Source organism: Diorhabda sublineata, chromosome 2 (assembly GCF_026230105.1).
Source record: "Diorhabda sublineata isolate icDioSubl1.1 chromosome 2, icDioSubl1.1, whole genome shotgun sequence".
In the NCBI taxonomy this organism is placed as follows: domain Eukaryota; kingdom Metazoa; phylum Arthropoda; class Insecta; order Coleoptera; family Chrysomelidae; genus Diorhabda; species Diorhabda sublineata.
Genome location: NC_079475.1, coordinates 10985954 through 11013721, shown reverse-complemented (window position 1 = coordinate 11013721; position 27768 = coordinate 10985954). Strand labels below are relative to the sequence as shown.

The 27768-nt window shown below is 35.2% G+C and overlaps 1 protein-coding gene across 3 annotated transcripts; it reads left to right on the top strand.

Moving 5' to 3' along the window:
- The first annotated feature begins 120 nt into the window (after window positions 1–120).
- On the top strand, window positions 121–27675 carry LOC130452720 (trichohyalin). Of its 3 annotated transcripts, XM_056792134.1 has the most exons (12): window positions 147–439; window positions 7953–8066; window positions 9155–9283; window positions 13079–13243; window positions 15686–15829; window positions 20288–20495; window positions 21786–21868; window positions 21936–22130; window positions 24114–24334; window positions 25645–25887; window positions 26109–26268; window positions 27356–27674. In XM_056792134.1, the coding sequence occupies exons 1-12, from the start codon at window positions 296–298 to the stop codon at window positions 27530–27532; spliced, it is 1983 nt and encodes a 660-aa protein (XP_056648112.1). In that variant the 5' UTR covers window positions 147–295; the 3' UTR covers window positions 27533–27674. The 3 variants fall into 3 exon arrangements, with proteins under 3 accessions (XP_056648115.1, XP_056648112.1, XP_056648113.1); XM_056792137.1 differs by lacking the exon at window positions 15686–15829 and having other exon boundaries at window positions 121–439; window positions 27356–27673; XM_056792135.1 differs by lacking the exon at window positions 9155–9283 and having other exon boundaries at window positions 170–439; window positions 27356–27675.
- Window positions 27676–27768: the final 93 nt, after the last annotated feature.

The following is a 27768-nucleotide window of genomic DNA, read 5'->3' as shown; positions in this document are numbered from 1 at the left end:
AGAGAATAAGTATTTCAAATTTCCCGCCAAAGAATTCTTCATTCTGTAACACCAGTATCATTTGAGCGAATTAACCTTTTGTACTGGGTACTGCTGTAAAATTGAATGATGAATATTAGTGTAGTGGTAACATTGAATTGGACTTTGACAATCTAGTTTTGAAGTTTTATATGACAGTGTTTTGAAACTTTTTAAACCGATAATTCATTTTTGAAAACTATTTAATATACAAGTTTTTTTACATCTTATACTATAAGTAATTCTTGAAATAACTTTTAAACAATTCAATAAAAAAATGTCCGGTAATATTCTTCAATTTGTACAAGAACAAAAAAAACTGATTTCGGTTGAAAAACAGCGATTGGGATTGATGGACAACAGCAGAAATAATGAAATCGGCATTGAAAAGAAGAGTCTAAATCTAAATTTGAAAGACGATGTAAGTGTGCCCTAATTATCAAGTATTTCCTTTGTAGTTAAAGGGTAGTCCAAGATCACACAAGTGGCTTCACTTTATTGTCAGCAATTTTATTGTATCTAACCAGGGCTGAGAAGCTTGCATATTCTCTTTAACGTATTAAAGTGGCGATGCTTTGGAGTCCTCTTAAACCATGAAATAGTTTAACCCCCCAAATAACAGCCATTATGTATAAACTGTTACAATATATTTTGTTGCACTAATGGATAAATTGATGTATGTTTCTTTCTTATTTAGATCGTATTCTTATATATTATTTTGATATAATAATACTGCTAGTTGTGTAAGTTTTTTATGGAAAGTGTTCTTGTTCTCTTCATTTAATGATCATTATAGAGTAGCATTATGCTTCAATCGAATATTCAACCTTTTTTTTCTAAATTGAAAACTATCAAGCTATTTTACCTTCTATGTTATAGTTCTGCTGATTTTTTTTTGAAAATACATTCTGGCTTTTTATATCTCTAATCTATGCACAATACTTCACATGTTTGCTATGATCTTTGCAACTAGTTTTGTATTCTCAAGTTTATTATTTCATGGAAAGATTTTCATGTTGTTTTGGTTGATGATACAAAATCAATTAGTATCCATAAATATACTTCCAATTTAAAGCCGATAAAAACAGTAGTTTTGTAATCTTAAGTTTTATTTCAGTACCCCTTAAGTAATTTCACTTTGATTGTTAGATCATATTAAAAGTAAATGCTATAAATTTGTATATACCCTCTTAGGATAAATTTTACCTAAGTTCAATGATCTCAATTTATAAAACAAAGTTTCCATGAAAAAAGAAGAAAAATATCAATACTTTCGTTTATTTAATAATTTTATCCTCATTATTCCTTTATAATTCTCCCAATAATCGGTTTATGAAATGAAAAATGGCCTCAAATGATATGAGTTGACATCTATTGAAGTCAATTTGAAATTGATCAATGTCTTATGATTGATGTTGATTCACATCAATTCATGGCATTTGAGCTCGTTTGGCCAATGGTATCACATCTGGGTTAAATTAGAAACTTCTTTTCCTAATAATTTCCAAAATTTCTATCGTTTTGGCACATCTAAAGCTATACAGGAATTGGCTACATACTTCCATTGAGGAGATATCGCTACTATAGACAGACGGACGGACGAAAGGCTAGTAATAACGCCTCTCTTGTAAAGAAAAGAGAATTTTGAGCAAATTCCCGCAAACGCCAGATTTAGTATTTCATAATTTCATCAAAATTTAAAAACAAAAATCAGGAAAGCGTGCTGACTGGGTACTGATTCAGTTATATAAAATGTGTGTAATTATAGTGTAGTAACCATTGTTTCATATAGTAAAGTACAAGTAATTTAATTAAAACAAACAAGGCCACAGAAGTACCCGGTTTGGCCTAGAGATGGCGATAGTTCCTTGAAAATACCGCCATATTAGAAAGTACACAATCTATACAGTTTGAAGAGGCCATGTTGTATAGTATTTGTTTGGCAGCCATCAATAGTGAACGTTTTCAGTGAATTTGTAAACATGATAAAAATTGATCATCGTTTTGAGATACAATACAATTTTAAAGGCATTAGCCCAACCAATATAAAAGCTGAACTAGATTCTACTCTGGGTGAGACTGTTCCTTCGTTATCAACAGTAAAATATTGGGTAGCAAAGTTTAAACGAGGCCGTACGATCTGCCATGACCAGCATCGTAGTGGTTGACCAAACGAGATGACGACTTGGAAATGTTGAAAAAAATCCATGGTACTGAATGATAGTTGACTGAAAGTGCGCGAGCTAGTAGACATAGTAGGCATTTAGTAAAGTTTCTCCCAAAACCAGAACGGAACTAGTGCGTCACGAGAAGAGAACTTTTGAAGGTAGTATCTTTATGGAAGGAAATTCCTTATCTGGACTGACCATCAGCACTCTAGTGGTTGATGCAGTTCAAGAATACCGAGGGCCAGATCGCCAGATGGATTGAACGCATTCAAGAGCCGGTGTCAGCCATCGAAATAACGACTTTCTATCTAAACGACCGTTCCCAGCAGACTGCTCCCAATGTAACAAAGCCGTATTGAAGGAAGCTGTAGTTTCAGGAACTACTGTGGTCAACGAAGAATGTTCACCCACAAGAATCAAATAAAAACAGGAGAATGAAGTAAAGAGAAGTGTTGTAATTTTCACCGGCACTAGAAGCATATTGGGCTCAGTGGGAATTCCTTGTCCTGGAAGAGGGCCTTTTAAAAAGAATCCGTTGATGTTTCCATCGAGTGTTTCATAGAAATAGAGCCAAATTTTACCGCCTTTATTTACATAACCATCGATAAAACGTGGTTTTCACTTCATACCCGACAGAAATGGACTGAAAAGGGAAAAACGTCTCCAAAGAAGACAAATACCGTTCCATCTGCAGGCAAGATCAATGCGTCGGTTTTTTGGGATGCGCATGGGATAATCTTTATTGATCTATTTTGAAAAAGGAAAAATTATGTAGTATTATGCGAACTTATTGAGCGCAGAAATTAAGTAAAAACGGCCGCATTTGGCTAAGAAGAAATTGTTTCATCAAGATTATGCACCAGCTCACACATACGTTATGGCAGTGGTCAAAAATAAATAATTAAAATTTGATTTCCTACTTCATGCACCCTATTCGCCATATTTAGCCCCCTCGGATTATTATCTGTTCCCAGTCTTGAAAATATGATTTGGTGTCAAAAGATTTTTCAAGAATAAAGAAGCGATGTCGGCAATTAATGGCTATTTTGAGGAGCTTATTATAAAAAGAGTGTATGGAGCTAAAAGGAGATTATGTTGAAAAATAAATATATTTTTTACAAATATTTTTGTGTTTTCTTTGTTGGGACAGGTACTTCTGGGCCTATCTTTGTATTCTTTATGTGAACACCCGGTATAAGTTGTTTTTCAGATATGAGGGTCACAAAAGACGTCACGAATCTTGGATAGATTGGGAAAAGCAAATAAAATGTTGAGATATTCTAGCTTCCAAAGTTTTCGTTTTCTTTCAGGGGCGCCCCTAATGTTTTAACCAAGAGTATACTTCTTGGGAGTGAATAGACTTTCAAATGTTCGGAATTATTTGTGTTATTATAAGGAATATCCTAATTCCTACTATAATTTCTAATTCTTGAAGCTGTACAAAACGGTTTTTGCTATATTGTTGGATGCCATTCACTAAAATGAAACCTTTTCGGCATATCTGAGTATGAAAATCGTCAACTTTGTCGAATAAATTTATAAATTTTTATGCGTCGGTCAAAAATGTGGTTGATGTTAGCAAATATTTCAAGGTAATAGCATTCTTGATGAAATCGATGACATCGAAATCACGTGCGTTTTCTTCAAACAAAAGAAAAATAAAACAATGGCGGACTTGTATTAGTTTTAGTTCATCAAACTATTAAATGTAACTAGAAGCAAACATAACAAATTGGTTAACCTTTAAAAGACGATGATTCATTTAATTCATACGTTTACTATTTTCGCAATTGATTTGGAGTACTTACGTAAGCATTCTTTGAAGATGCAATATCCACGAATTATAAGCTTGTAGTGAAAGAATATTAAAATATACGTGATGTGAAAATGTACTCAATTGGTTGTTCCCGACCTTACAGCCTTATAATTGAAGAAGCAAAGCAGTTGGCCTTGCGCTATGTGATACTGCGCATCTCTATGACCAACTGCGCATTTCTATGCTCAACTGCGCAACTCTATGTTCAATTGGGCACTTCCTCTTTCAAATAGTAGTTTTTATACTCATTGAACCGAGTATAAATGTTATTACAAAAATTGTGATTGCTTATTATTAATTTGGAGATTTTTTGTTGTAATTACTGTAACTGTTTTTACAATACGAGGGTTGCTACTTAAGTTTTGAAATGTGGTAACTATGATGTCACATTACCGACATAGAGTTTGACATTTTTAATAGTGAACGCACTCAGAACGTAATGTCTCTGCTGTTTGAGTTGTTTACAGATACTTGAAATATTTACTTTTTATGACTTTCGACGTGGATTAAACTAACAGTAGTATACGGATCAACTCGTTTTGACTGTAGGTGATGAAGCACCATCTTTAGAAACCCTATTTCGCTGGTCGTCCAAAATCGGTTATCGTGCCAGAAAATATCGATGATGTGTGTAAACTGATATTCAAAGATCTTCATGTGACATACCATGAGATTGAGGCATAATTGGGCGTTAGTTCCAATCTTATACATTTGGTTGTTAAAAATATTTGTTCGCGTTGGATACCGCATAATTTGACAACCGTTCAAAAAGAGCTAGTGTCGATTGGTGCAAAGAAATGCGGTGCTTTCAAATGACGTCTATAAGATCGCGATAGGCGAAGAATCTTGGATCTAGACATATGAATCCGAAAGTGACTGTATGGGTGTTTCCAGTAGAGCTAAATCCATCAAAAGTTGTCTGGACATGTCTTTCCATTAGAGCAACGTAGAAGACGAATCATTCACACATCATTTCCAACAAAAACTTTTTTCGAACAGTCAAAACATCGGATTGATGGGTCATCCGCCTTCCAGTCCTTGGCACCCAATGATTTCTTCTTATTCCCGCAGATCATTGATTGCTAGGTCAACGTTTTTCTACACCTGAAGAAGCGGTTGATGCGTTCTAATCACTTGTTTTGGATCGGAATGGAAAAAAGCTTGTTTGATACTTTGTTCAAATGCGTGCGAAAGTGTATTGATCTCAATGGAGAATCGTTTGAAAAACAATAAAGCCATATCGAAATATTTGTTTTAGTTTGTCTATCTCAAAACTTGAGTAGCAACCCTCTAACAATATGTATTTAGTTTTTTAGATATTTGAATATAAAATATTACTCTATTATTTAAAAAGTAACCTCCCCCATTTTTCTTATCCGTCGCTGCCTCTGCTGACCTTGTTTGATATTGATTTTGCTCCGAAAGCAACTATGAAGGCCTGAAAGTGGACCGAGTTGTTCTGTTTTCAGTGTTATTTCAACCCTTTATGATCCTCTACTAAAGTTGAACCTGACCCCTCGTTTAATTTTCGTATTTTTTTCATTTTGTCGCGTTTTTGTTGGTGCGATGAACAACGAATCTTCCTGAAATCCAACGTGAGTTTAACAAGATATATTATTAGATAGTTACACCATTAGGGTGGAACTTACTTTTGTTCTTGTACAAATTATTAGTGTAATTATGAGTATTATTCTATTTTGTGAGATTGTTTAGATCCAAATTTCACTTTAATCACATCTTTATACATATAGTTTTTCGAATGTTATATTTGAATTATTACAAATAAACACGAAGATTTAGAATATCCTTGAATACTTTCACATGTTTGGTAAATGGTAACTATAGCATATTGGTTTGTTATTTGATTATTTACGTCTTTGGTCAGTTTTTTTTTCATTGTGAAGAACGTTAGTGTAATACATGAAAATATGATAGTAGCAAACAAGCGCTTGAACCGTAGAAAGAAGCCTGAGGTATGGTTAGATATAACCGAGCGTAGTCTTTGATCAATTACTCGTGCAGATTATTAAACGTTCAGCTTTTAACTTTTCAATGTTAACTATTAGAATAAGTGCAAATAATACAGAAAGTTTATTCTCTTGTAACATTTCATCGTACTCGCTCGAAATTATGAAATTTTTAAATATTTGATGTAATTTACTTCAAATTTATGCTTATCTAGCTGACTCAACTATGAATCTTGAATTCCAATTGGTATAATTAATAAAAAAAGTGTGTCCAATATATAAAAATATATATTATTTGAAATATTTTTATTCATATTTCTTTTATATCATATTTGTATTAAAACTTTGTAAATCTGTAAATACACCCGTGAACGAAAAAATCGACACGTGGAATTGCGACGAACAGCTGCTTGGAGTGGAAGCTCAAGAACCGTAGGGATTTAAATAAGACGACTTATATTATCAAAAAAAAATAAATTAACTATATTATATGCTAGAACCGAAAATAGTGCATTTCCACCATCTCCATGGATATCCAGAAGGATTTCAATCAGGTGTAGCGCACCGGAATTGTTAAGAAGCTTCTGTCTCATTGACTACCATATACGATAATAAAATTGATATATACATGTCTCACTGACCGCTTCATTAGTGTCAAAGTCAATTATTGCTTATCTCGAATCATTTACTCTATACTAGCTCTTCTTCTATACATCATATATACCTTATCACTGTAAAAAGTCCAATTATACATGGACTAATTGCTTCCGCTCCAGACATACGCTCTCTCAACTTACATTCCCAAATCTCTTGAATAAACTCTCAGATTGGTTCGGGAGTTAGAGGGTGACTCTCGATTCTCAAAAAACCCATGCCATCGTCTTCAAACATCCCGTACGCTCGAGATCAAAAGTCTTTGTAGCTTCCATTCTTTTCCCGATTTTAGCATCTCAAATCCATTAGTCTTAACTTTATAATGGTTGTTCTATGTTATTGAGTTATTTTTTTTTTGGCAAAGAAAAAATATCGAACGAAATGGAATCTTAAACAATGAAAAAACGTTATAATGAAGAAAAGAAGAAATTAACCTACCAACATCATATATAATCGCTTTTTCGTGGATGAAATAATCCATTTCTTCAGTGAGCGCCGTTTTGAGGTCCGAATTCGTGGATAGTACAGAATTTCTAGACCCAAATTTTCTCTCAAGTGCATCCCCTAAATGTTCCATAGGATTTAAATCCAGACTACTCGTTGGCTATTCCCTAGCTGCATCTTCGATTTCCTGTAAATACGGAACCTGTAGTATGTGGTCGGGCATTGCCCTGCTAGGATGCCGATGAAATTGGCGTAGAGAACGACGAAATCCCCTAACTAAAATTTTTTCTATGTATCGGCTCGGTTCCCATCGCTCGTCAATCTAATTAGCGTGTTCTCTGGGCCGGTACTAATTTGGCGGTAATAGCTAGCTTTTTTTGACTCAAATCTTCTTCTGACTATCCAGACACTCGTAACAACTCCTCGCGTTTCTCTAAGGTCTTGTGCTATGTATAGAGTGGCCGCTTCTCGCAATAGAGTGGCCGCTTCTCGCAATAGAGTGGCCGCTCCTCGCATTAGAGTGGCCGATTTTCGCAATAGAGTGGCCGATTTTCGCAATAGAGTGGCCGGTTAAGAAGCTTAATTACCATTTTTTACGTATAATTCTTATTTGCTGTTAACAGAGATGTGTATCGGTTGGCGTTTGATGGATAACCGATAATGAGCAGATAATCTTTTATAAGGATCAGTTATCTTCAATTAGTACTATCATAAACAACATAAAAAGGGTGGTTAACGATCATAACCTATGTTAGATTTTGAAGATAATGCCATTAGACAATTTCGTGCTCAGTTTTTTTTCCAGTGATTGCCTGAGTCGATTTTTCGGCTCGCAAATGTAACTTTCATATAATTTCAGCATGTTTTTAGTTGTTTTCGTTTCAGGAAAAATGTGATAACGATGGTACATGGAACAATAACTACGAACAATCACCGGAAGCAAACAAAGAAAATGTTCAGTTAAATTCCAATTGTGTCTTAGTAGAAAACGATAACAAAGTAAGGAGAATATTTTTTTTTAATATTTTTTGTCTGAATTTCATTCAGGTGTAGAATTTAGTTTTAAACTATTTACTGCAGATTTCGAATTTTTTTGACACTAACATCGCGACAAATCGGGATTATAATGAGGGTGTTTCGGTGTTTTCCAAACCAATTCGTTCAACGTTTACAGTCGAGCTCTATACGCTCTGGCATTGTCTTGCGGTAATATCGCACTACGGATTGAAATATCGCGTCGTTTTGATCTGTAGACAGGTTTAATCATGTTTTTTAGGAAGTTATTATAATACTGCGCGTTCACGGTTTATTATTCAGCGAGATAATCGACCGAAATTATTCCTTTCATTTCCTAAAACACTACTCCTTCCCTGGTAACAGTATAACCTTCGCTTTAACTAGCGCGCCTTCATCTGTCTCCCTCCACTCTATAGACGCGCGTTTACTCTCCGGAATATTATGGTGTACCCAAGTCTCATCTGTGGTGAATATTCGGTGTCATAAATTTTTCCATCCTATTCTATCAATAAATGAGACACGTGAAAACTTCCCAGCGTATGAAATCGGTGGTTTTGGCACCCATCTGGCTAAAATTTTGCAGTAACCGAGCAGTGCATGAATTATTTGCTATTATAAAGTATGCTGATGCGTAAATCTTCAACTATTTCGCGTACAGTACTGTTCTCATCGGTAACACTTGTTCTGGGGCATGTGGCAAGTTTGCCACCACTTCTCGATAAATGTCCGTGGATTTTACATTATCTTTGACTAAAAAAATGACTAATGATGCGTTGTGCAACAAACAATGGTAAATCCTTCTAGCTCGTGGCACTAAAAAGCGAGGTTACGTTCTTTACACTTTTACGACACTAAATTATTCGCGTGCTAATTCATAAATTCTAGTTTATATTTGAAGCACCCTCGTAGCGTAAACTTTGATAACCATATAATTAAGATTTGAGTATATTTTTTGATTATACGGAGAAAAAATTTGAAATTTGCCTATTTATTTGAATGCTTTGCTTAAGGATATTTGGCAATGTTGACGCTCAAAACGCTTTTTGTTATTTTTATTTTTCAACTTTTAGACCCTGCCAAATGTCGAACCACTCGAAATAATTAGTAAACATGATAGTACCGACGTTTCATTAGAAGACAAAAAACAAGCTTTTGTTAATAAACTTGTTAGCAGTGAGATACCACTAAGTGATAGATCGGTAAGCATGATTTTTTGTTGTGCCTTTTTCGTATGTTTAATTTTGTGCTAGCTAGCGATGCTTTTGTAGTTTTTTTTAGTTAGCTAGTTACTTGCGTTGCGTTTTTTAATTTATATTATATATTTGGAATAGTCATTGCTATCGAGGAACAGGCATATTTTTGGGTAAATATCACACCATAAAAATCACTTTTGAAACTTATGTAAAACATTTTTTGAATCAAAAAATTCAACTATTGAGCCGTGCTTACAGCTTACAGTAAAAATGATGGGGGTCGTCCATCACGCGACTAACACGACAGCAACAATATTCATATGAATCAAATCAAAATTTTTGATGTTGTTAAACGCTCTGATGAGGCGTAATGACGTCGAAACTAATCAGTAGTGACAACATTTTCTTACAATTGCGAACCATTGGGGATGTTAATATCGACAGGGTTTTAAGATGTTCATGTTTTGGATTGGTTGCACTCCAGTAGCCTCTATTTTGCTTGTTGGCGTACCCATTAAGATGAAAATGAGCTTCATCCGAAAACGAAATGTTGGTAAGCGGTCAATCATCTGATTTACGAAGTCAAGTATCCTGAGGTTCAATTCTTGCACCAACTGAATTTTGTAAGGGTGCAGCCCCAAATTTTTTGGTAAAATGAGAAATAATGACGATCTATGTACGTTTGAAGCAACAGCACGTTCCCGAACAGACCGTGTAGCACGGTCTACGTTTTCGACCGTTCTAGAAGACCTTAGATACTCGGATTTCGGTGTATCCAGTGTTGACTTGGTCTCTTCAAACTCCCCAACCAATTTTTTAATCAATCTTTGTACGTTTGAAGCAACAGCACGTTCCCGAACAGACCGTGTAGCACGGTCTACGTTTTCGACCGTTCTAGAAGACCTTAGATACTCGGGTTTCGGTTTATCCAGTGTTGACTTGGTCTCTTCAAACTCCCCAACCAATTTTTTAATCAATCTTTGTACGTTTGAAGCAACAGCACGTTCCCGAACAGACCGTGTAGCACGGTATACGTTTTAGAAGACCTTAGATGCCCGGGTTTCTGTTCAACCAGTGTTGATTTGGTCTCTTCAAACTCCTCAATCAATTTTTCAATCGATCTATGTATGTTTGAAGCAACAGCATGTTTCCGAACTGACCGTGTAGCATGGTCTACGTTTTCGACCGTTCTAGAAGACCTTAGATACTCGGGTTTCGGTTTATCCAGTGTTGACTTGGTCTCTTCAAACTCCCCAACCAATTTTTTAATCAATCTTTGTACGTTTGAAGCAACAGCACGTTCCCGAACAGACCGTGTAGCACGGTATACGTTTTAGAAGACCTTAGATGCCCGGGTTTCTGTTCAACCAGTGTTGATTTGGTCTCTTCAAACTCCTCAATCAATTTTTCAATCGATCTATGTATGTTTGAAGCAACAGCATGTTTCCGAACTGACCGTGTAGCATGGTCTACGTTTTCGACCGTTCTAGAAGACCTTAGATACCCGGGTTTCGGTTTATCCAGTGTTGACTTGGTCCCTTCAAACTCCTTAACCAATTTTTTAATGAATCGAGTACCTGCCTACGGAATATTCTACGCGGTACAGTCTCCGATTGACATATCTCCCGCGTTCCTCCAAATAGCTGCGTTCTTGCAATGAGTAATACAACGGTGGACTTCCTTTTTGCATCAATTTTACGTAAAAAATTTCATTTTTTATTGAATTTCAAATAAAAAAAATTGTTTTGATTTATTTTTTCTATACTGTTCATTATATATATTATCAATGGGACCATACCCATCTTACTCATTGTTTCAAAGGAATTATTTTTAACCAATGACTGAACACTTCGGGTATCCATCCATGAAGAACTCTGTATTTAACGAACGCAAACAATAGTGGGTGTTGTAGGAGTGTACGAAAAATTTGTGAAAACATTTTAGTGGATAGTGTTTCCATAGGTAAATTTCAAACTGCACTGGAAATTAGAATTTTTTTTACAATCTTCTGCATATTTATATATGAAATAGGTTTTTATCGCGGATTTTTTGATAGTTTATGTATTCATAGTTTATGTCTAATCATTTTTGGTAAAGATTCAAAGTTTTGGAAAATTAGTAGGTAAGTATATTTTAATCACCATTACTACCAAATATAAAGCAGTTGAATTCTTCAAAATAACTTCTTAGTGCACATTTACGTCTTTCAAGAAACATTTGTGCAAATTTCATGCTTCTTCCTCAAGATTTTTTGGCATTCACGGCTACTTTGTTGAATTGATTGATATCCTCCTGGGTTCATGACACGAAATTAGGCCTCTGCTGGGTATCTGGACACTATGAAGGGGAGAAGAACTCTAAAGCAGATAGATCCTAAAAGGATGGAGGAGGACAGTGATTACCGATGGAATTGTTAAAAGTTATTATTGACACAGGTCAAACAGAAGTGATTGGGTGATATCCAGATCGATTTTACCAAGAATAAATGAAGAGAAAAGCGAAAAAGAATCATGAAGCATTTAATCCAGAATCCAACTAGATATTGTACGAGGAGAAGTACCTGACACAACAAAGAAAATTTCGAAAAAATGTATTTTTCAACGTAATCTCTTTTTAGCCCAATACACTTTTTCCAGCGATGTTCTATAAGTTCGATACTCTTTTTATAATAAAAAGAATCGTCAAGTTTCTCAAAATAGACATCACCTCTTTATTCTTGGAAAATCTTTGAACACCAAGCCATTTTTTCAAGTCTGGGAAGAGAAACTAATCCGATAGGGCTGATAAGCGAATAGGGTGCATGGGGTAGTCATTCAAACTTTATTTCATTAATTTTGGTCTTTGTGATAACGGATGTGTGAGCTGGTGCATTGTTATAATGAAACGACACTTTCTTCTTAGCCAAATGTGACCATTTAGGCTTAATTTCGTCGCTCAAACGTTGCAGTCGTTTTTTTCTCCTTTTTCAAGATTGTCAATAAAAATTATCCCACGCGCTTCTCAAAAAACCGACGCCATGACCTTGCCTGCGGATGGAACGGTCTCTCCACAAAAACAAGCGTGAGTACAGGTACATATGCGACGTTGTCAGTTGTTATGGCTCAGTTTACTGTATGTATGGATGGATTAGGGGTCTCGTATACTCTGCGACTCAAGGGATCTATTATGTCCCTCTTTCTTGCTGCGATACTGGAAAAGCCAGTGTTTACAGCCTATCCATCAATCCCACTCTTTAAAAAGTCTAAAATGTGGAATGGTAGTGGTGTTGGTGTTTCACATTTCGAGAGAATGTGGATAGAGGCTTCGTCCTATGTGCTACAAAATCTGCACGTCGCATTATCTGCTAGGTCTAGCGTCTCCAGGTGTTTGTTGAGGCAACAGTGGCCCGATAGAACTCCTGTTAGTATTCGTAGATTTTTCTTACTTAGGTTGATACATTCAGCAGACCTACTCTGGTTATAGTTTCCCAGAAGAGTCTTTGCCTGTCTCAGCCCCTATAGGTTATCCCAATAATTGGTTTTGCTCCTATCTAACTTCTTTTCCAGTACTTTTTCTATTGTTCTGTAGCTGCTACTATCGGACAGGATGATGATCTCCTATTGGCGATAGTTCCTCTCTAGATTGAACTGAACACGTTTTTCAATTGCATAGATTGACTCAATCTCGTCTACTTTTACCGCTCATATGATTCAAAACTTCTTACAATTTTCTAACCGGACAACTATCGTTCCGCATAATAAAAAAATATATTTTCTCTATGAACAAAAGTATTTGTTCTGATAATTTTAATTACTATTGCAGAATGATTGCGTTCAAGGTACAATGTTGCGTTATGGCGAGTACAGCCCTAACAATCCGCAAATAAGAGTCACTGCCGCTCCATATTTAGGCTTTGGAGAATATGATCAAAGAAGAAATTACTTTTTACAGAAACAAAGAGCTGACTATTTGACGCATATTGCAAAGGTAAGTAGTTCAAATTCCACATCACAATCAACCTTATTGTGCTCAAACAATTAAATGTATTTTTCCCTTGGGGGGGAATGATCCTTTTGCTCCACTACCTACTAAAAATATATTGCCAAAAAAATCATTTTTATTTTTGAATAAAGTCTTCATTAAGGTTAACACATTTCTACCATCGATGTTCTGGCATCTCAAAAAAAAACATCTTCACATATGACTTCATTATCTGAAGAAAATTACGCCCTTTCCATTTTGGAAACGTCCTGTAATCAATGGAGGTCAAATCTGGAGAATATGGCGGATGTTTATCGTATAATTTATCTGGATGCGTGATCCTGAGCCTTTTTATTTTATCGTAATTTTGTAATAGAATGCGCGCACGATCCGAGAAGATATTGGGAACGCGGGAAAAAATCGGCTCTCGGCGAAAAAAGCAAATCATTTGTACTACGAATCACTGTCGAAAGGCCTCGTCACGGAGAATAACGAAACGTTTACTAGAGCAGCGATACGCGCTGAAATTTTGTGGACAGCGCTGTAAAACGGTCAAAGAGACTTGGGACATTATTAAAGAGGGCTACGATGATGCTGCCATGGTTAGATCTGGTGTTTTTGAGTGGCATAATCCGTTCGGAGAAGATAAGGAAAAAGTGGAAGACGACGACCGCCCTTCGACCAGCGAAAATGTGTCTCGAGTGAACAGTGATTATAAAACGAGTATCAGAATGATCGCTGATGAATTAAGCATTCTTCAAACACTAGTTTTTCAGATCGTGACAGAAAACTTAGCATTGAGAAAAGCGTTGTCAGAGGAGCAAAAGGCTAACCGGATAGCGATATGACAGGTTTTTACTATTTTTATGAACAAATATTTTGAGTTCTACTACTTTGAGAACAGACCTTTATGTTTGTTCCATCCTGCTAATCTCAACAGCTCTTGGAACGGTTACGGAATCCATCAAAAAACCCAACTTAGGCATCGTTTGTGAACCGTTTCCGGGGCGGTTCTTTCAATTGTTACAAGAACCGTGCATAACCGAAGATTGCCATTTAATGGCTTTTAATAAGCGTTCTAAGAGCGGTCCAGATTAGCATGTTGGAACAAACCTGATATTTTCGCGCAACATCCGGCTATGCGCGGTTCTTGAAACAACACTTGCTAACAACCAAGTAACCAAAGAAAGCATCAATCGGTTGGAACGCCTAATATCTATTGCGCAGATTTATCACCGTACCGAAGGCGATTCTTTGATTGTTTGGAACGAACCTACCATTAAAAAGCTTCTAATACGCGTTCCAGATAAGCATGTTCGAGCCAACCTGATATTTTCGCGCAACATCCGGCTATGCGCGGTTCTTGAAACAACACTTGCTCTCAGCCAAGTAACCAAAGAAACCATCAGTCGGCTGGAACGCGTAATATTTATTGCGCAGAATTATCACCGTACCGAAGGCGGTTCATTGAAAGTTTGAAACGAACCTACCATTTAAAAACTTTTAATAAGCGATCCAGATAAGCATGTTCGAGCCAACCTGATATTTTCGCGCAACATCCGGCTATGCGCGGTTCTTGAAACAACACTTGCTAACAACCAAGTAACCAAAGAAAGCATCAATCGGTTGGAACGCCTAATATCTATTGCGCAGATTTATCACCGTACCGAAGGCGATTCTTTGATTGTTTGGAACGAACCTACCATTAAAAAGCTTCTAATACGCGTTCCAGATAAGCATGTTCGAGCCAACCTGATATTTTCGCGCAACATCCGGCTATGCGCGGTTCTTGAAACAACACTTGCTCTCAGCCAAGTAACCAAAGAAACCATCAGTCGGCTGGAACGCGTAATATTTATTGCGCAGAATTATCACCGTACCGAAGGCGGTTCATTGAAAGTTTGAAACGAACCTACCATTTAAAAACTTTTAATAAGCGATCCAGATAAGCATGTTCGAGCCAACCTGATATTTTCGCGCAACATCCGGCTATGCGCGGTTCTTGAAACAACACTTGCTATCAGCCAAGTATCCAAAGAAAACATCAATCGTTTGGAACGCGTAATATCTATTGCGCAGAATTATCACCGTACAAAGGACGGTTCTTTGATGGTTTGGAACGAACCTACCATTCAAAAGCTTCTAATAAGCGTTCCAGATAAGCAGGTTGGGACAAACCTGATATTTTCGCGCAACATCCGGCTATGCCCGGTTTTTAAAACAACACTTGCTATCAGCCAAAAATCCAAAGAAAGCATCAGTCGGTTAGAACGCGTAATATCTATTGCGCAGAATCGTCACCGTACAAAGGACGGTTCTTTGATGGTTTGGAACGAACCTACCATTCAAAAGTTTTTACTGTATATAGTCATGAATCATATATCATTAAATCTGAAATTTGAAACCGACTATTTGGATGGGTTAATGAATGAAAGTTTATTCTTTCAGCAACAGGAAAGTGTGAAAAAACTTACAAACTGTATGGTATCTAATCGAGACAATTCTGCTAATTATAATAATACCAAATATTTGGAAAACAAACGATTTGAAAAAAGTGTTCAAACTGATATTCAAAATATCAAAATTCAATTAGTAAGTACATATAAATGATAAGCACGTGTATATATTTGGATCATTACTAACTTTTCATCTAACTCCTGGTATGATCATTACTTTCTACTGAGAAACTTATTCGTCCTGCTACCATTGTTTACCTGAAAGTAAAATCGTTTTCTTCAATTGAATTAAGGTTTTTCGTGACTTTAAACAAATTTATATTTTCGATCGTCTGCCAAAAAGGTTGAGAAGCGATGATCTACATTGACGAAGAGAAAATCTTATCAGATGTTGAAGCAATATTAACAACAAATATTAGTGAATCAGTATCCTTCATCATCATCATCAAGCCTTTCAATCCCTTTTGCGCTTAAATCCTTTTATTTGAGGTGGATTATTCATCGTTTTCTAATTATTATTTTCTTTATAGTTTGTCGTTTGTTTTGGCTGCTTTTGTTATTATTTTTCATTCTTTTCGGTTCCGGCATTTTGCCCTCCAGTTCTCTATATCAAGTGTTCTTATGTCCTCCTTTATTTCGTTTCTCCAAGTCTTTCTCGGCCTACCTCTTCTCTTTGGCCACAATGGGGTTCATTGCGTTATTTGATTGATGATTTCAGTTGGTTTTCTTCTCATTATGTGCCCGGCCCAGTTGAGTCTTTGTGCTTTTATGTCTCTCACTATATTTTCTCCAGCTCTTTATCTCGTTCTTCGTTTTTATTTGTTCTTTTCTCCCTCCTGTGCTTGGACACGTTCCAGTTCTCATTAACTTTCTCTCGGTTCTTTTAAGTTCTTCTTCTTCCCTTTTGTTGATTACTGTTGTTTCCATCGTATACGTGATTACTGGTCTTTTAGGGTTTTGTATATTTTTGTTTTGTTTGGTTATGTTTTTGTTTTTTAATAGGTTTTTGTTTCTTCCATAGCCTTTTTGTATCCTCTCTCTCTCTGGTTGTTTGTCCCAACGTTATTTCTAGATAGTTAAAAGTCGATACTGTTTCAAAATTGATTTTCCAGTCCGTAATTTCTTGCTTCTTCTTCTAATTTGTTGATCGATTTTATTAATTCCCCCTGTCCATTTGCTATGATCGTTACATCATCTGCGTACGCTACTCTCTGTATTACATCTGTTATAATGTTCTTATTTGGTAGTCCTGCGTTTCTCACGATGTCTTTCAATATCCTTATTACGAACAAAAAAATGTATATCCACATCCTGAGGAAAACTAGATTATACTAGATATAAAACAGGACCGGAAAGTAACGTCACTTCCTTAAATTCAAACGAAAGAATTTTTCCGTGTTTAATCCATTAATCCCACTCTGTCTAAAAAGTCTAGAATGTGGAATGGGTTTAATTACCTTCGTCTTCTATTTCAAGTGCTCCCTGGTGTAGTGCTCTGGAATTCTTTAGTGTTTCACACGAGGGAATGTGGATAGAAGTTTCGTCCTTTGTGCAACAAAATCTGCACGTCGCATTATCTGCTAGGTCCAGCGTCTTTAGGTGTTTGTTGATGCGACAGTACCCCGATAGAATCATTTAAAAACCAATTGGTTTTCGAGTAAATTATCTTTGAATATCAATAAAATTTTTAATTTTTTTCCTACCAAAACAATATTGTGGCGATCAGAATGAAGAAAAGTAGAATGGACACAATCACCGTACAATAATAACTTTCCTGTTTACAACCGGCTACTTTAAGATCCAATTTTTCATAATAAAAATCTGCATTAACGGTTTGTATAAGTTTCGACACTTCAAAATAAACAATTCCGCGTATACACCTCACAAAAACGCTTTTTCCGAATGTGAACTTGTAGTACTTGGTAGTGATTCATTTGGAGAAAACTACTTTTTTTCTACTACCTTTTCAAAATCGAAAATTAAAAGAAATTTCCGATAAACAACATTGTTTGCGTTCAACTCGCGAAAAGGCAACGAAAATTCAATATTTCTTTATGAAAATTTAATAGCATATTTCTCAACTATTTGGTAAAGTATCAAAAGCTATCTAAAGTTTTTAAAGCATTTTCCGGCCGAGTGGGAAATTTTGGAAATTTTTTTTGATGGTATTATGACTTCGCACATTAAAATGAAAAAGTTTAGTAACAAAGTTTTTAGTTTTTAATTATCCATCATTACATATACAATCTGAAAGTACATAGTTTAAGGAAGTTTTTTAGAAAATTTCAGCACTTAATTTTCCTTTAAAAAAAAAAGATGTCGATGTAGTACACAGCGTTTTTCGTAACGGGATAAATGAATCTTTGTTTTTTTGTGTAATTGAACTTGTCAAATACGAATCTTAACATTTTTTTCATGTAAAAAGTTTCTTCCAATTATTATAAATAGTAACTAGCTTTTACCCGCGGCTTCATTCGCATCGAATCCATTAAACAAGTATCAGAAATCATTATAATAGAAAAGAACGAACTCTGTAGCTATATTAGAACCTGAGATATAGATCTTTGAATGTAGAAAAATTGCCAAAAATCTACAAAAATCCACATTGAATGTCCGCGCCTAGCTCCTCTCCAACTCAACCGATTTAAGTGTTGAAAAACTCAAAAGAAAGGAGGTGTTTCAGCGAGTGTTCTTAAACCAAAACCTCTATCTTGAATAGAACCTGAGATATTGAAGATAGAACGTGTGTATGTGAAAAACTCCCATAAGTAATGTACAGGGGGAAATCGCATTTGAGTATAACTTGAGAATGGTGAAAATTAGATGAAATCCGATGGTTGATCTGTGCATCAATACCTTTCCTTGAAAAAAATTTTTTTTAATATATAAGATGAACAGAAGTTATTAAATACGAAAAAGTTATTAAAAAATAAGAAACCGGTGTTACATTCTAAATAAAAATATGAAGATAATTTACAAAGCAGATGGAAACATTTATCGGCCAATCTTGTGAATCATAATTTTTTTTTGTTCAAGATAAAAAGGTTAATCAAAAAATTCGGACATGATTCATCAACTGTTTCATCGTCATTTATTGGATCTGTTTTATTACATAAATCACAACATTTCAAATCAGCTTTCACTCAAGTAGAACAAAAACATTGCAAATACTCCATGGCTGAATTTCCATCTTAGTAATTGGATGACGGACAATATAGAATCCTTATGAACACTGAAATTTAAAAAAAAACCTTAAATGAAGAAATTATCGCCAGATTTATAAAATCGTAGCGAATAAGATTGATAGGACGCATAAAACGATTGAAAAATAATAGGGAAGTTAAAAGAATAACAGAATGAAAACCCTTAGGAAACCGGCCATAAGGAAGACCAAAAAGCCAACGGGAAAGACAATTAATAAATGATCAGAACAGGAAAAAGGGGAGAAAATAATAGAAGAAGCCATAACATGCAAGGAATTTTAGTTTAAAAAGAAAATGAATAGAACATGGACTAACTCACCACATGAAAAGAGTCGAAGAGCTCTTTATTGAGAGATTATTATTCCTGTTGGAATGTATAAACAATTATATGGATATTAGTCTTTTTGGGCTGTCAAAGTTTTCACTATATTATTCATTAGATGTTGTAAGTACTTCATAGTCTTTTCCGATAACGCGTTAATCATTTCGTTTGTCACTTTATCATGTCTTGGTGCGCCGCTCACCTTTCCATACGTTTTTTCCATTGATCGAAGCAGTGCTGGACGTCTTCTTTGGCAAGTGCCTTTAGGAGCTCTGCCGTTTTATGCTTTACCGCTTCCATCGACTTAAATATGGTCCCTTTCAAAGCAGATTTTCGTTTCGTCGCAAGTAATAACGTTTTTCATCAGTCTCGGATCTTTTTCTAACCTTTCAAGGAAACCTGAGTAGACCCGTTGACGCAAGAGCTTTTGGTCAGAAGTCAGATTTTTTGGCACCGACTTTTGTCATGTGTAATTCCTCGTGTAAATTTTTGCTAGTCGTTTCTTTATCGGTGTTTCCAGCTTCGGCAATCATCCGGATGCTCATACGACGATCTGAACGCACAATTTGGTTGATTTTGGTCACTGTTTTCGGAGTTGAAAAAGTTACAGGGCGCTTGAACCACTTTTGAAACAATTTAACGAGAAATTTGAGATTGGTACGTTGCTCCTGTTTTTGGCTTTACCTACTGCATTCTGTAACTTTTCTAATATGATTTCCTCTTCGTTATTTGCGTCATTTTATTTGTTATCTTCTATTTCTCGTTCAATTTCGTTTTTTATAGGAATTCTTTGAAGAATATTCACCACCTTTCCATTTGGTCTTTTTGCAATTAATCATATTAAATCAATTTATTTTTTATAAACATATTTTCATGAAGCACTAAAGTTTTGCCGAAATGTATCGATCAGATCCTTCGACCTTTTTATATATTAACAAAAATAATATTCAACGACTAAATAATTCGCAGTTACTTTGTGTAGATTTCGATTACCATCATTTTCTTAACTGGTACATTTTTTTTTCAAGAACACGGTGTATATTGAATATACATATTCATTCATTTTTAGCTTCAGTATGATTTGCGATGTCAAAGAACTCCAGAGAAGGAGCTGAGCTCTAACTCTTTAAACGAGGATTATTATATGAAAAAAAATAGAAATCTATCGCCGTTTAGAGTAGATCAAAGATTAACTAGTGCTCAAAATGCCTTATTAAAGAGTGAAATGGACAAGCCCAGAAGCATTTTATCAAATAAAAAAACAGGAAGCCCCAGAGGTAAATATCACGTTAATTGTAATAACCCTTTTTTATTTTTGTGAATCGATTGTTTTTGATAGTGCATTTTTTTACATAGTGACTGTACGTAACGAGAGTTTTTTACGTGGAGGTACTTCGTCTAATTTTTTTCTGTGTATCCAGCATTTAATCATGTTCAAAATGCCGTTCATCATTTTCTATACATAAAATCAATCGCTAAAGGGTCGTTAGGACAGCAGTTTCAATTTCCGCCATTTAAATACTTCGAATGACCTATGGTATTCTTTCGATCATATCATCTCATATCGGGGGTCTATTGATTTGCACGAAATCTTTTATTCGACCCCATAATTTAAAATCTAAGCAAGTTAGGTCTGGAGATCTGGATTGCCAAATTAAAGAAATATCACTTCAGCAGTAGAGTGTGTTAGAGGGAGAGAGAGATTCTTCTTCTTCGTCTTCTTCTTCAACGTGTTGTAGGCATTAGGCCTGTAGTTTCCAACTTTTCATCCTTGAGATAAATTTGATAAAATTTGGTACGATAAGGAAATTTTAATAAGAGGTTTTGTTGAAGAGGGCCCTGATATAGGAATTGCTCCTCTGCGTGGCATTAGTTGTGTTGATTGCGTGGAGTTTAGAGCGTTTGCTAACTTTTCTGGAAGAGGAAAAGCGAAGGTTTAGAATTTTTGCTTAGAGGTAATCGAAAAGAGAGCTTGTAAGTAAAAACGGTTCCTTCCGGTTTGTTTTGAAAAGCTGCGGCTGCGTTATTCCATATCGTCGGCCATTTGGCTGAGAAACCGGTTCACCAGGTTGCACGGTAACTACGGAAAACCTGCAACTCCGACAATCGACGAAGAGTGTGTAGGGTTGGTATGGCAGGAAGGGGTTTTATCTGATATATTTCAGTGGGAGGTATGGTACAGTTGTAATTGTAAAAGGGAGGAACAAGGTGTTGGCTACTAGCACGCAAGAAGTGGGGATGGTGGTGTCTGTTAAAAAGTCGTAGGGAGTTTGGGGTTTTTCTACTGTGATTGGGGCAGTTTCCTGGAGGACTTATTGGGTTTCTATAATCTTTAGACAACGAGGGTGGAAAGCGGGGTGATAAACGCCGCATTTTTTACAGATAAGGGAATTTGATTGTATTGAAAATATTTTCTAGATTTTTTTCTATTAGAGCTACAAAAAAATATGTTGCAAGGTATCTTAAAAATTTTTTTACTGAATTTCGAAAGGGATGAATACAAAAAATTCCAATCGTTCCGTTTGATTCTACATATTATAAAAGTAATTTTGAATTTAATGTTTTAGAAAGGCTGATGTCGGACCTGTATAGTTCTAGTTTTACGGATGGATTTGTTTATAGAGAATCCCGTGCCGATGAATTAGAAAGGGTAAGTGGTAACGTAAGCATCCTCCCTTTATTATAAAAAGTTAAAATTTAGTGGTGATACTTTTCAGGAACGTCTTAAAAGAGAAGCGTATCAACGAGAACTGCGACTTCAAATCGAAGAAAAAAGGAGGCTGCAGCAGATGCGCGAAGAACAAGAAATGAAAGAAAGGGAATTAGAAAACAAAAGATTGGAACAGCAATTGCTTAGAATGCAGGAAGAGAGAATGATCGAGGAACAGTTCAGGGAACATAAACAGGAACAGGTGAATTTTGATATAATTTGGAAGTATGATTTTAACCCTTTCATCATTCCGTATAATCTTTGATTTCACGTTTTTAAATCATTAGATAAATTTTGATTTTCTTAATTATATTAAAAAAAAAATAATTAAAATTTGAAAAGCCTTGTTGATCCTAGTTATGTGAATAATTTCTTTGTAGTCCTCGTTGTCGCTATCGCTTTGGATTTTCAGAATTGAAGAATCCTTAGGGCGTCGCTGGATTTGGAAGAAGTCTTTTCCACGAGATCAAATCCTTTATGCTTTAATAAGAGCTTAACAGTTGCGGCATTTCCAATCTTGACCTTACCTGTGTTGTTTCCTTGTGTCATATGATTAGAACCACCATATTTTTAGCCTCTCCTAATATTTTCGCTATTAAATTTGATAGGTGGTTTTCGCATATGAAGCTTTTTACCAGTTTGTAGCTATACCTCTTGGTTTTTGTCTCTTTCCAAAAGATTCAGCTTCTAATAACTGTCCAGTCCTCAAATCCACAAATAGGGAATTCCCACTGCAGGTTCTGGTCTTGTGAGTGGTTGACAGGCTATAAGCATCATCAGATAGTGTGTTGTTTCCTTGTGTCATATGAAGCTTTTTACCAGTTTGTAGCTATGCCTCTTGGTTTTTGTCTCTTTCCAAAAGATTCAGCTTCTAATAACTGTCCAGTCCTCAAATCCACAAATAGGGAATTCCCACTGCAGGTTCTGGTCTTGTGAGTGGTTGACAGGCTATAAGCATCACCATATAGTGTGTTGTTTCCTTGTGTCATATGAAGCTTTTTACCAGTTTGTAGCTATGCCTCTTGGTTTTTGTCCCTTTTCAAAAGCTTCAGCTTCTAATAACTGTCCAGTCCTCAAAACCACAAATAGGGAATTCCTCCTGCAGGTTCTGGTCTTGTCAGCCGTTGACAGGCTCCAAGCTACACCAGGTAGTTCTTTATGTCAATAATCTAGAGCAACTCTACCGCCTTTCTTCCAGCTTGCTCAGTGAGTGTCTTGACGCATTCCAGAATCAACTTTGTTTCAGTAGTTATGGTTTGCGCAGCTATTAGAGCCGCTGCACTGTCTTCGAAGATGTGCACCCCAAAAAGAGACGAACAAATTCAAAATGATTTTTTTAAAAAATCTTAAAAACGTTTAAGAATTGTTTATAAACATACCTGACTGTAAAATTTGTATGAACATGACTTATATAAATGTATGTTATATGGATGTTATATAAATATACAATTTTTGAATATACAAAAGAAAATCTTGCTGGTATGTTGTCGTGTATACATGGAATCACTAATTAATCATACCATGGGAAGGAGCACTTTCAGGATAATATTTACGTAACTTTTCTTCGGTTTCTTCGATTGTTTTTTCACGTAAAAAGATTGTTGAATCAAGACTTCTTCATATTAACTTGACAGTTTTTCTTTTGTGTTATTAACCTGTAAAAGGTCACTTTCAAAGAGATCTCGTTTAGAACATTGTATTTTGATATTCATGTATTTGCTATAATTTTTTGTTTTGTTAATATCACTTTTGATACCGTTAATATTTTGTTTTTATTTGTTAATTTTGATTCTCGTTATTACCGTTTTCTTTTTTCTGATTTAACTGTAATAACAATATCTTCCTCAAAGACATATTAGAAAATCTTTCATTGGCTCAAAGTTTTAGTAACTTGTAACTTTGTATTAAACATAATTTTTTGGAACCGTTGGTGATATTCATACCGAACACACTGTTTACACCACCTCTCACAAATACACTGTCTGATATGAGCAAGTCTTCAGAGACTGAGTGTTAGGTTAGATTAACTCTGAATACGATAACTTGGTTATAGAAACGCTCATATCAGACAGTGTAATTGTGAGTGTTGGTGTAAACAGTGTGTTCGGTAGGAACATTCTGTGGGTACAGTGAAATTATGTTTATTTTTGATTTTATTTGTTTAAATTTATATGGATACTTCCAGATGAGGAGGCACAGTGAAGATTTATTGCGTCGCAAGCAGGAACTCCAAACAAGCAGGTACGGTTTTCGCAAACACACTAATTCTGAATGCAGTATTCATAATAATGCTACAGATATATCTTCCAAATCGCTATCGCATTATTCGCCGCCAGTTTCTAGACGTAACCCTTATTCTTACAACGTTCCATCCACATCTGTGTTCTCGGAATTATCGTCAACAAGGTAAATTAAAAAATTCATAATTGTAGTTTTTTCATTTTTTACGGGGAGCCACTTGAAACTCCCCTTTCAAAATTTAAGCGTAGTTATAACTAAAAATCATCCCTTAAAACAATTGTTTTATTTTCTGTATTCTAAATTCAAAAATTTATTTCAAATAAAATTCTTTTGCAAATTTAATTTTTTTATTATCGTATTTTTTATTAACCTTAAATTGACAAAATTGATATTTTAATGACTTCTCGGTTTGGCAATTGAATTTTTATACATTTGAGTCCTTTATTTAAAAAAAAATTTACTGTCCGGTATTAATTTAAATATTTTCATATGACTCAGCGATATTGAGCTTAGCTGCAAAGACTAGATTATCAGAACGATTAAATTATTGTGGGATCTACTACCTTTGTAGCCAGATATTTATCATCAAGAGCTAAAATTATTAAGTTGTTCTGGCATAACGGTTGATGCCTCTTTAACAATACAATTATCCGATTGATGTTCAAGAAACGCATATAAGAGAGCCTTTTTTTATCAATCTCCGATAGGCTATAAATCAAAGAAAAGTGCATATAAAACAATAATTTTATTACCATTTGTGGACAAGATTTTCAATACCCTCTTCAAAGAAACAGACCTCGAAACTTCTGAAAATTCCGTAGACAAAGCAGTAATGGTGGAGCTGCGGTTTTCTTTTACCATTCATTGAACTAAGTCATCTGAAACGATAGATTTGCGCAGCATGATGGCCTTCAGCCTGTAGAAAACGAATCACACTATGCAATTCACATTTGGCGAGGGCATCATTGATGGCGGACATGTTTACGTGGCAGTAGCTCAACGCCGACTGACGCCTGAATGTCAACGATGGCGGAGTGTGTTGTGGGAGAGCTTCGCAGTCGCCTACAGCGCATGCCCGCTTTCTTCAGTCCGCGTAGTGTCTGTAGAGAGCGATAGGAGGTTGAAAAAACGGCCCTCGTAATTTTAAATATTCTATTCTATTATTTATACTGAATATGCTATTCAGCATCGAGGTGAAAATCTGTAGAGATTTATATTTAGTACTAAGTTCGGTAGAATAGGCGAAAAGTTCATTTTTGTAATCAATAACTCAATGTTCTTCTTCATCATTTTAATTAATCTTTCAGATTCAAATTTCAACGTCACTTAATAATTTTTAGTTATATATATATATATATATATATATATATATATATATATATATATATATATATATATATACTATATATATAGTTATTAATATTTAAAAAATCTTATTGAGATGTTACGCTCAATTAATTAAAATGTGTTTACAGATACAACCCTAACCGTTTTGACAGTTACCATCGTCGTGACGCGTTGAAACGTATGGACTCCTTAAATTCATCTGAACCACCTAACAGACATCAAATGTTTAATAGATTCGACTCTTTAAGTAAAATAGATTCGTTGTCGAATCGTTTAGAATCAATGAGTTTAAGAAACGGACATAGTGGTGATGTACAACGTAGACACAGCGCTACCCATCAGGATCTCAGTTTATTAAGGAAAAGTCCAAGGTAGATTCATTTTGCATATTACATATAAAACATAGTTCGTATGATTGTAAACTTTCTGGCCTATATCTGATTGATATATGAAATACCCAATAATTTTGTCAAAACATCCAGAATATTTCTTTCAGTAGTTTTAATTTATTCGAAATCAGTTGAATATTACGGATTCGGCAATAAATCTCAAAGCAATTCGGTTAATTTTTCTGCAACGAAAACATTTTTAGGCTACAAAGAAGAAGTAGTTCCAGCAGATTTGATGATGGACTACCAGTACCATTATTGAAAGCGCACTCTCCAGTTGCCAAAGAATTAAAAAATTCTGTTCCATTCAATAGTACAAGATCAAGATCTGAAGCGATTAGACGATTAGAAGATAGGTGGCAAGTGAGCATTTATTATTTATTTGCAATCTTGATATCCAATAACAAAATATCCTGAATCTTTTATTATTATTTTGTCTCGATTTCGTTATAGCAAAAGATAGATACTCGAAAATAAGACCTTGTCTGTCCTAATTATCTAGGTAACCCCTTTGCGGTGGATCTTGATATAGCTTTCTCCCACCAGATCAAATCCCAAGATTGTTCTCTGTGTATTGCAGAGGATGGTCGCTCCTCTATACCACAGAACCTTTTTTTGTATAAAAATCAAGCACAAGGGGGTACAAAACCCTATTACACTCGAGTAGTTCTAGTGGTGTCTACCGTATGGTGATACCTGTGGATATTGATCTTCAACTTCTGTCTGCCGAAGTACTCGGTGTTTATGAGTCACTTCTACCCGTCAACTAGGTCTTGCAAATAGGTGGGATTATGTTAAACAGCTCGGAAGAGCATCTGTCTTGGTAGTGGCGATGGTATATGCTCTATTGTGTCAAGTTTCTGGTCAACTCTGGATCGCCTAGAAATCTAATTGTTCTCTTCTGTATTTGAGTCTAGCATCCTCAATGTATGCTTGGGGGTCGAGCTCCAAATGGGCGAACAATACGCCAAAGATTGACGAGGATAAGAAGCTGTTGCAGGGTATATAAATTTTTGGTCTTGAAAGGGGCTCAGTCATTTTGAAGCTGCCTTAGCTATTCCTGTTTGAAGTAACAATAGACCTATACTTCTAATCGACTCATGAAGATGGTCTGAGTTATTTGAAGAAATTTTTTTTTGGAAACCTAAATGAAATCGAAATATTAGTAACCAGAGTTATATTTAGAAAAATCCAGGCTGTTTTAAAAAGTAAAACGTAAACAATTATATTGTATAAACACATTTATTTTATTATAAATACCTTTCAATTAATTTTGTTAAATCGACCGTTGAGATTAATTAAATTCATTCAACGTTGTAGTTTGTGTTTTTATTGTGAATGAAATTTTTAAAAATAGAGTTTCGAAAGTTAAATATATAATTCCAGTGTGCTTTTTGTTTATATTACATTTGAACTGAAATTTTCTTTATTTCTTATTGGTGGGTTTCAGATACCCGCCGTACAAAAAAGTATTCTGAATCATACGGAGTCACCAGGTGGCCAAAACAGAAGTATTTTAACTCAACTTGGTGCGATCCGATTGCAACTTCAGCAAGAACAGCTGCGGATGGACGAATCTTTGAGGAGACGAGATGTTTCACAATCTAAGGCTGTTGATTTTCTTTGAATATATTAAATTTACCAACCAAAAAATTTACATCGAGTTAATAAAAGTTTATAATAGTTATTTTATATATTGTTAGAATTTGTCTTTATATTTATATTCATTGAAATAGATAGAAATGTTGAATGCGTTTGTTTTTTATTCCAATACACCTTTCTCATCATTTATCAACTTTTTTAAATTATACCAACTTTCAATAGAATCAAGCCTGGTATTGAACATTGTTTAGATTTCTCCTT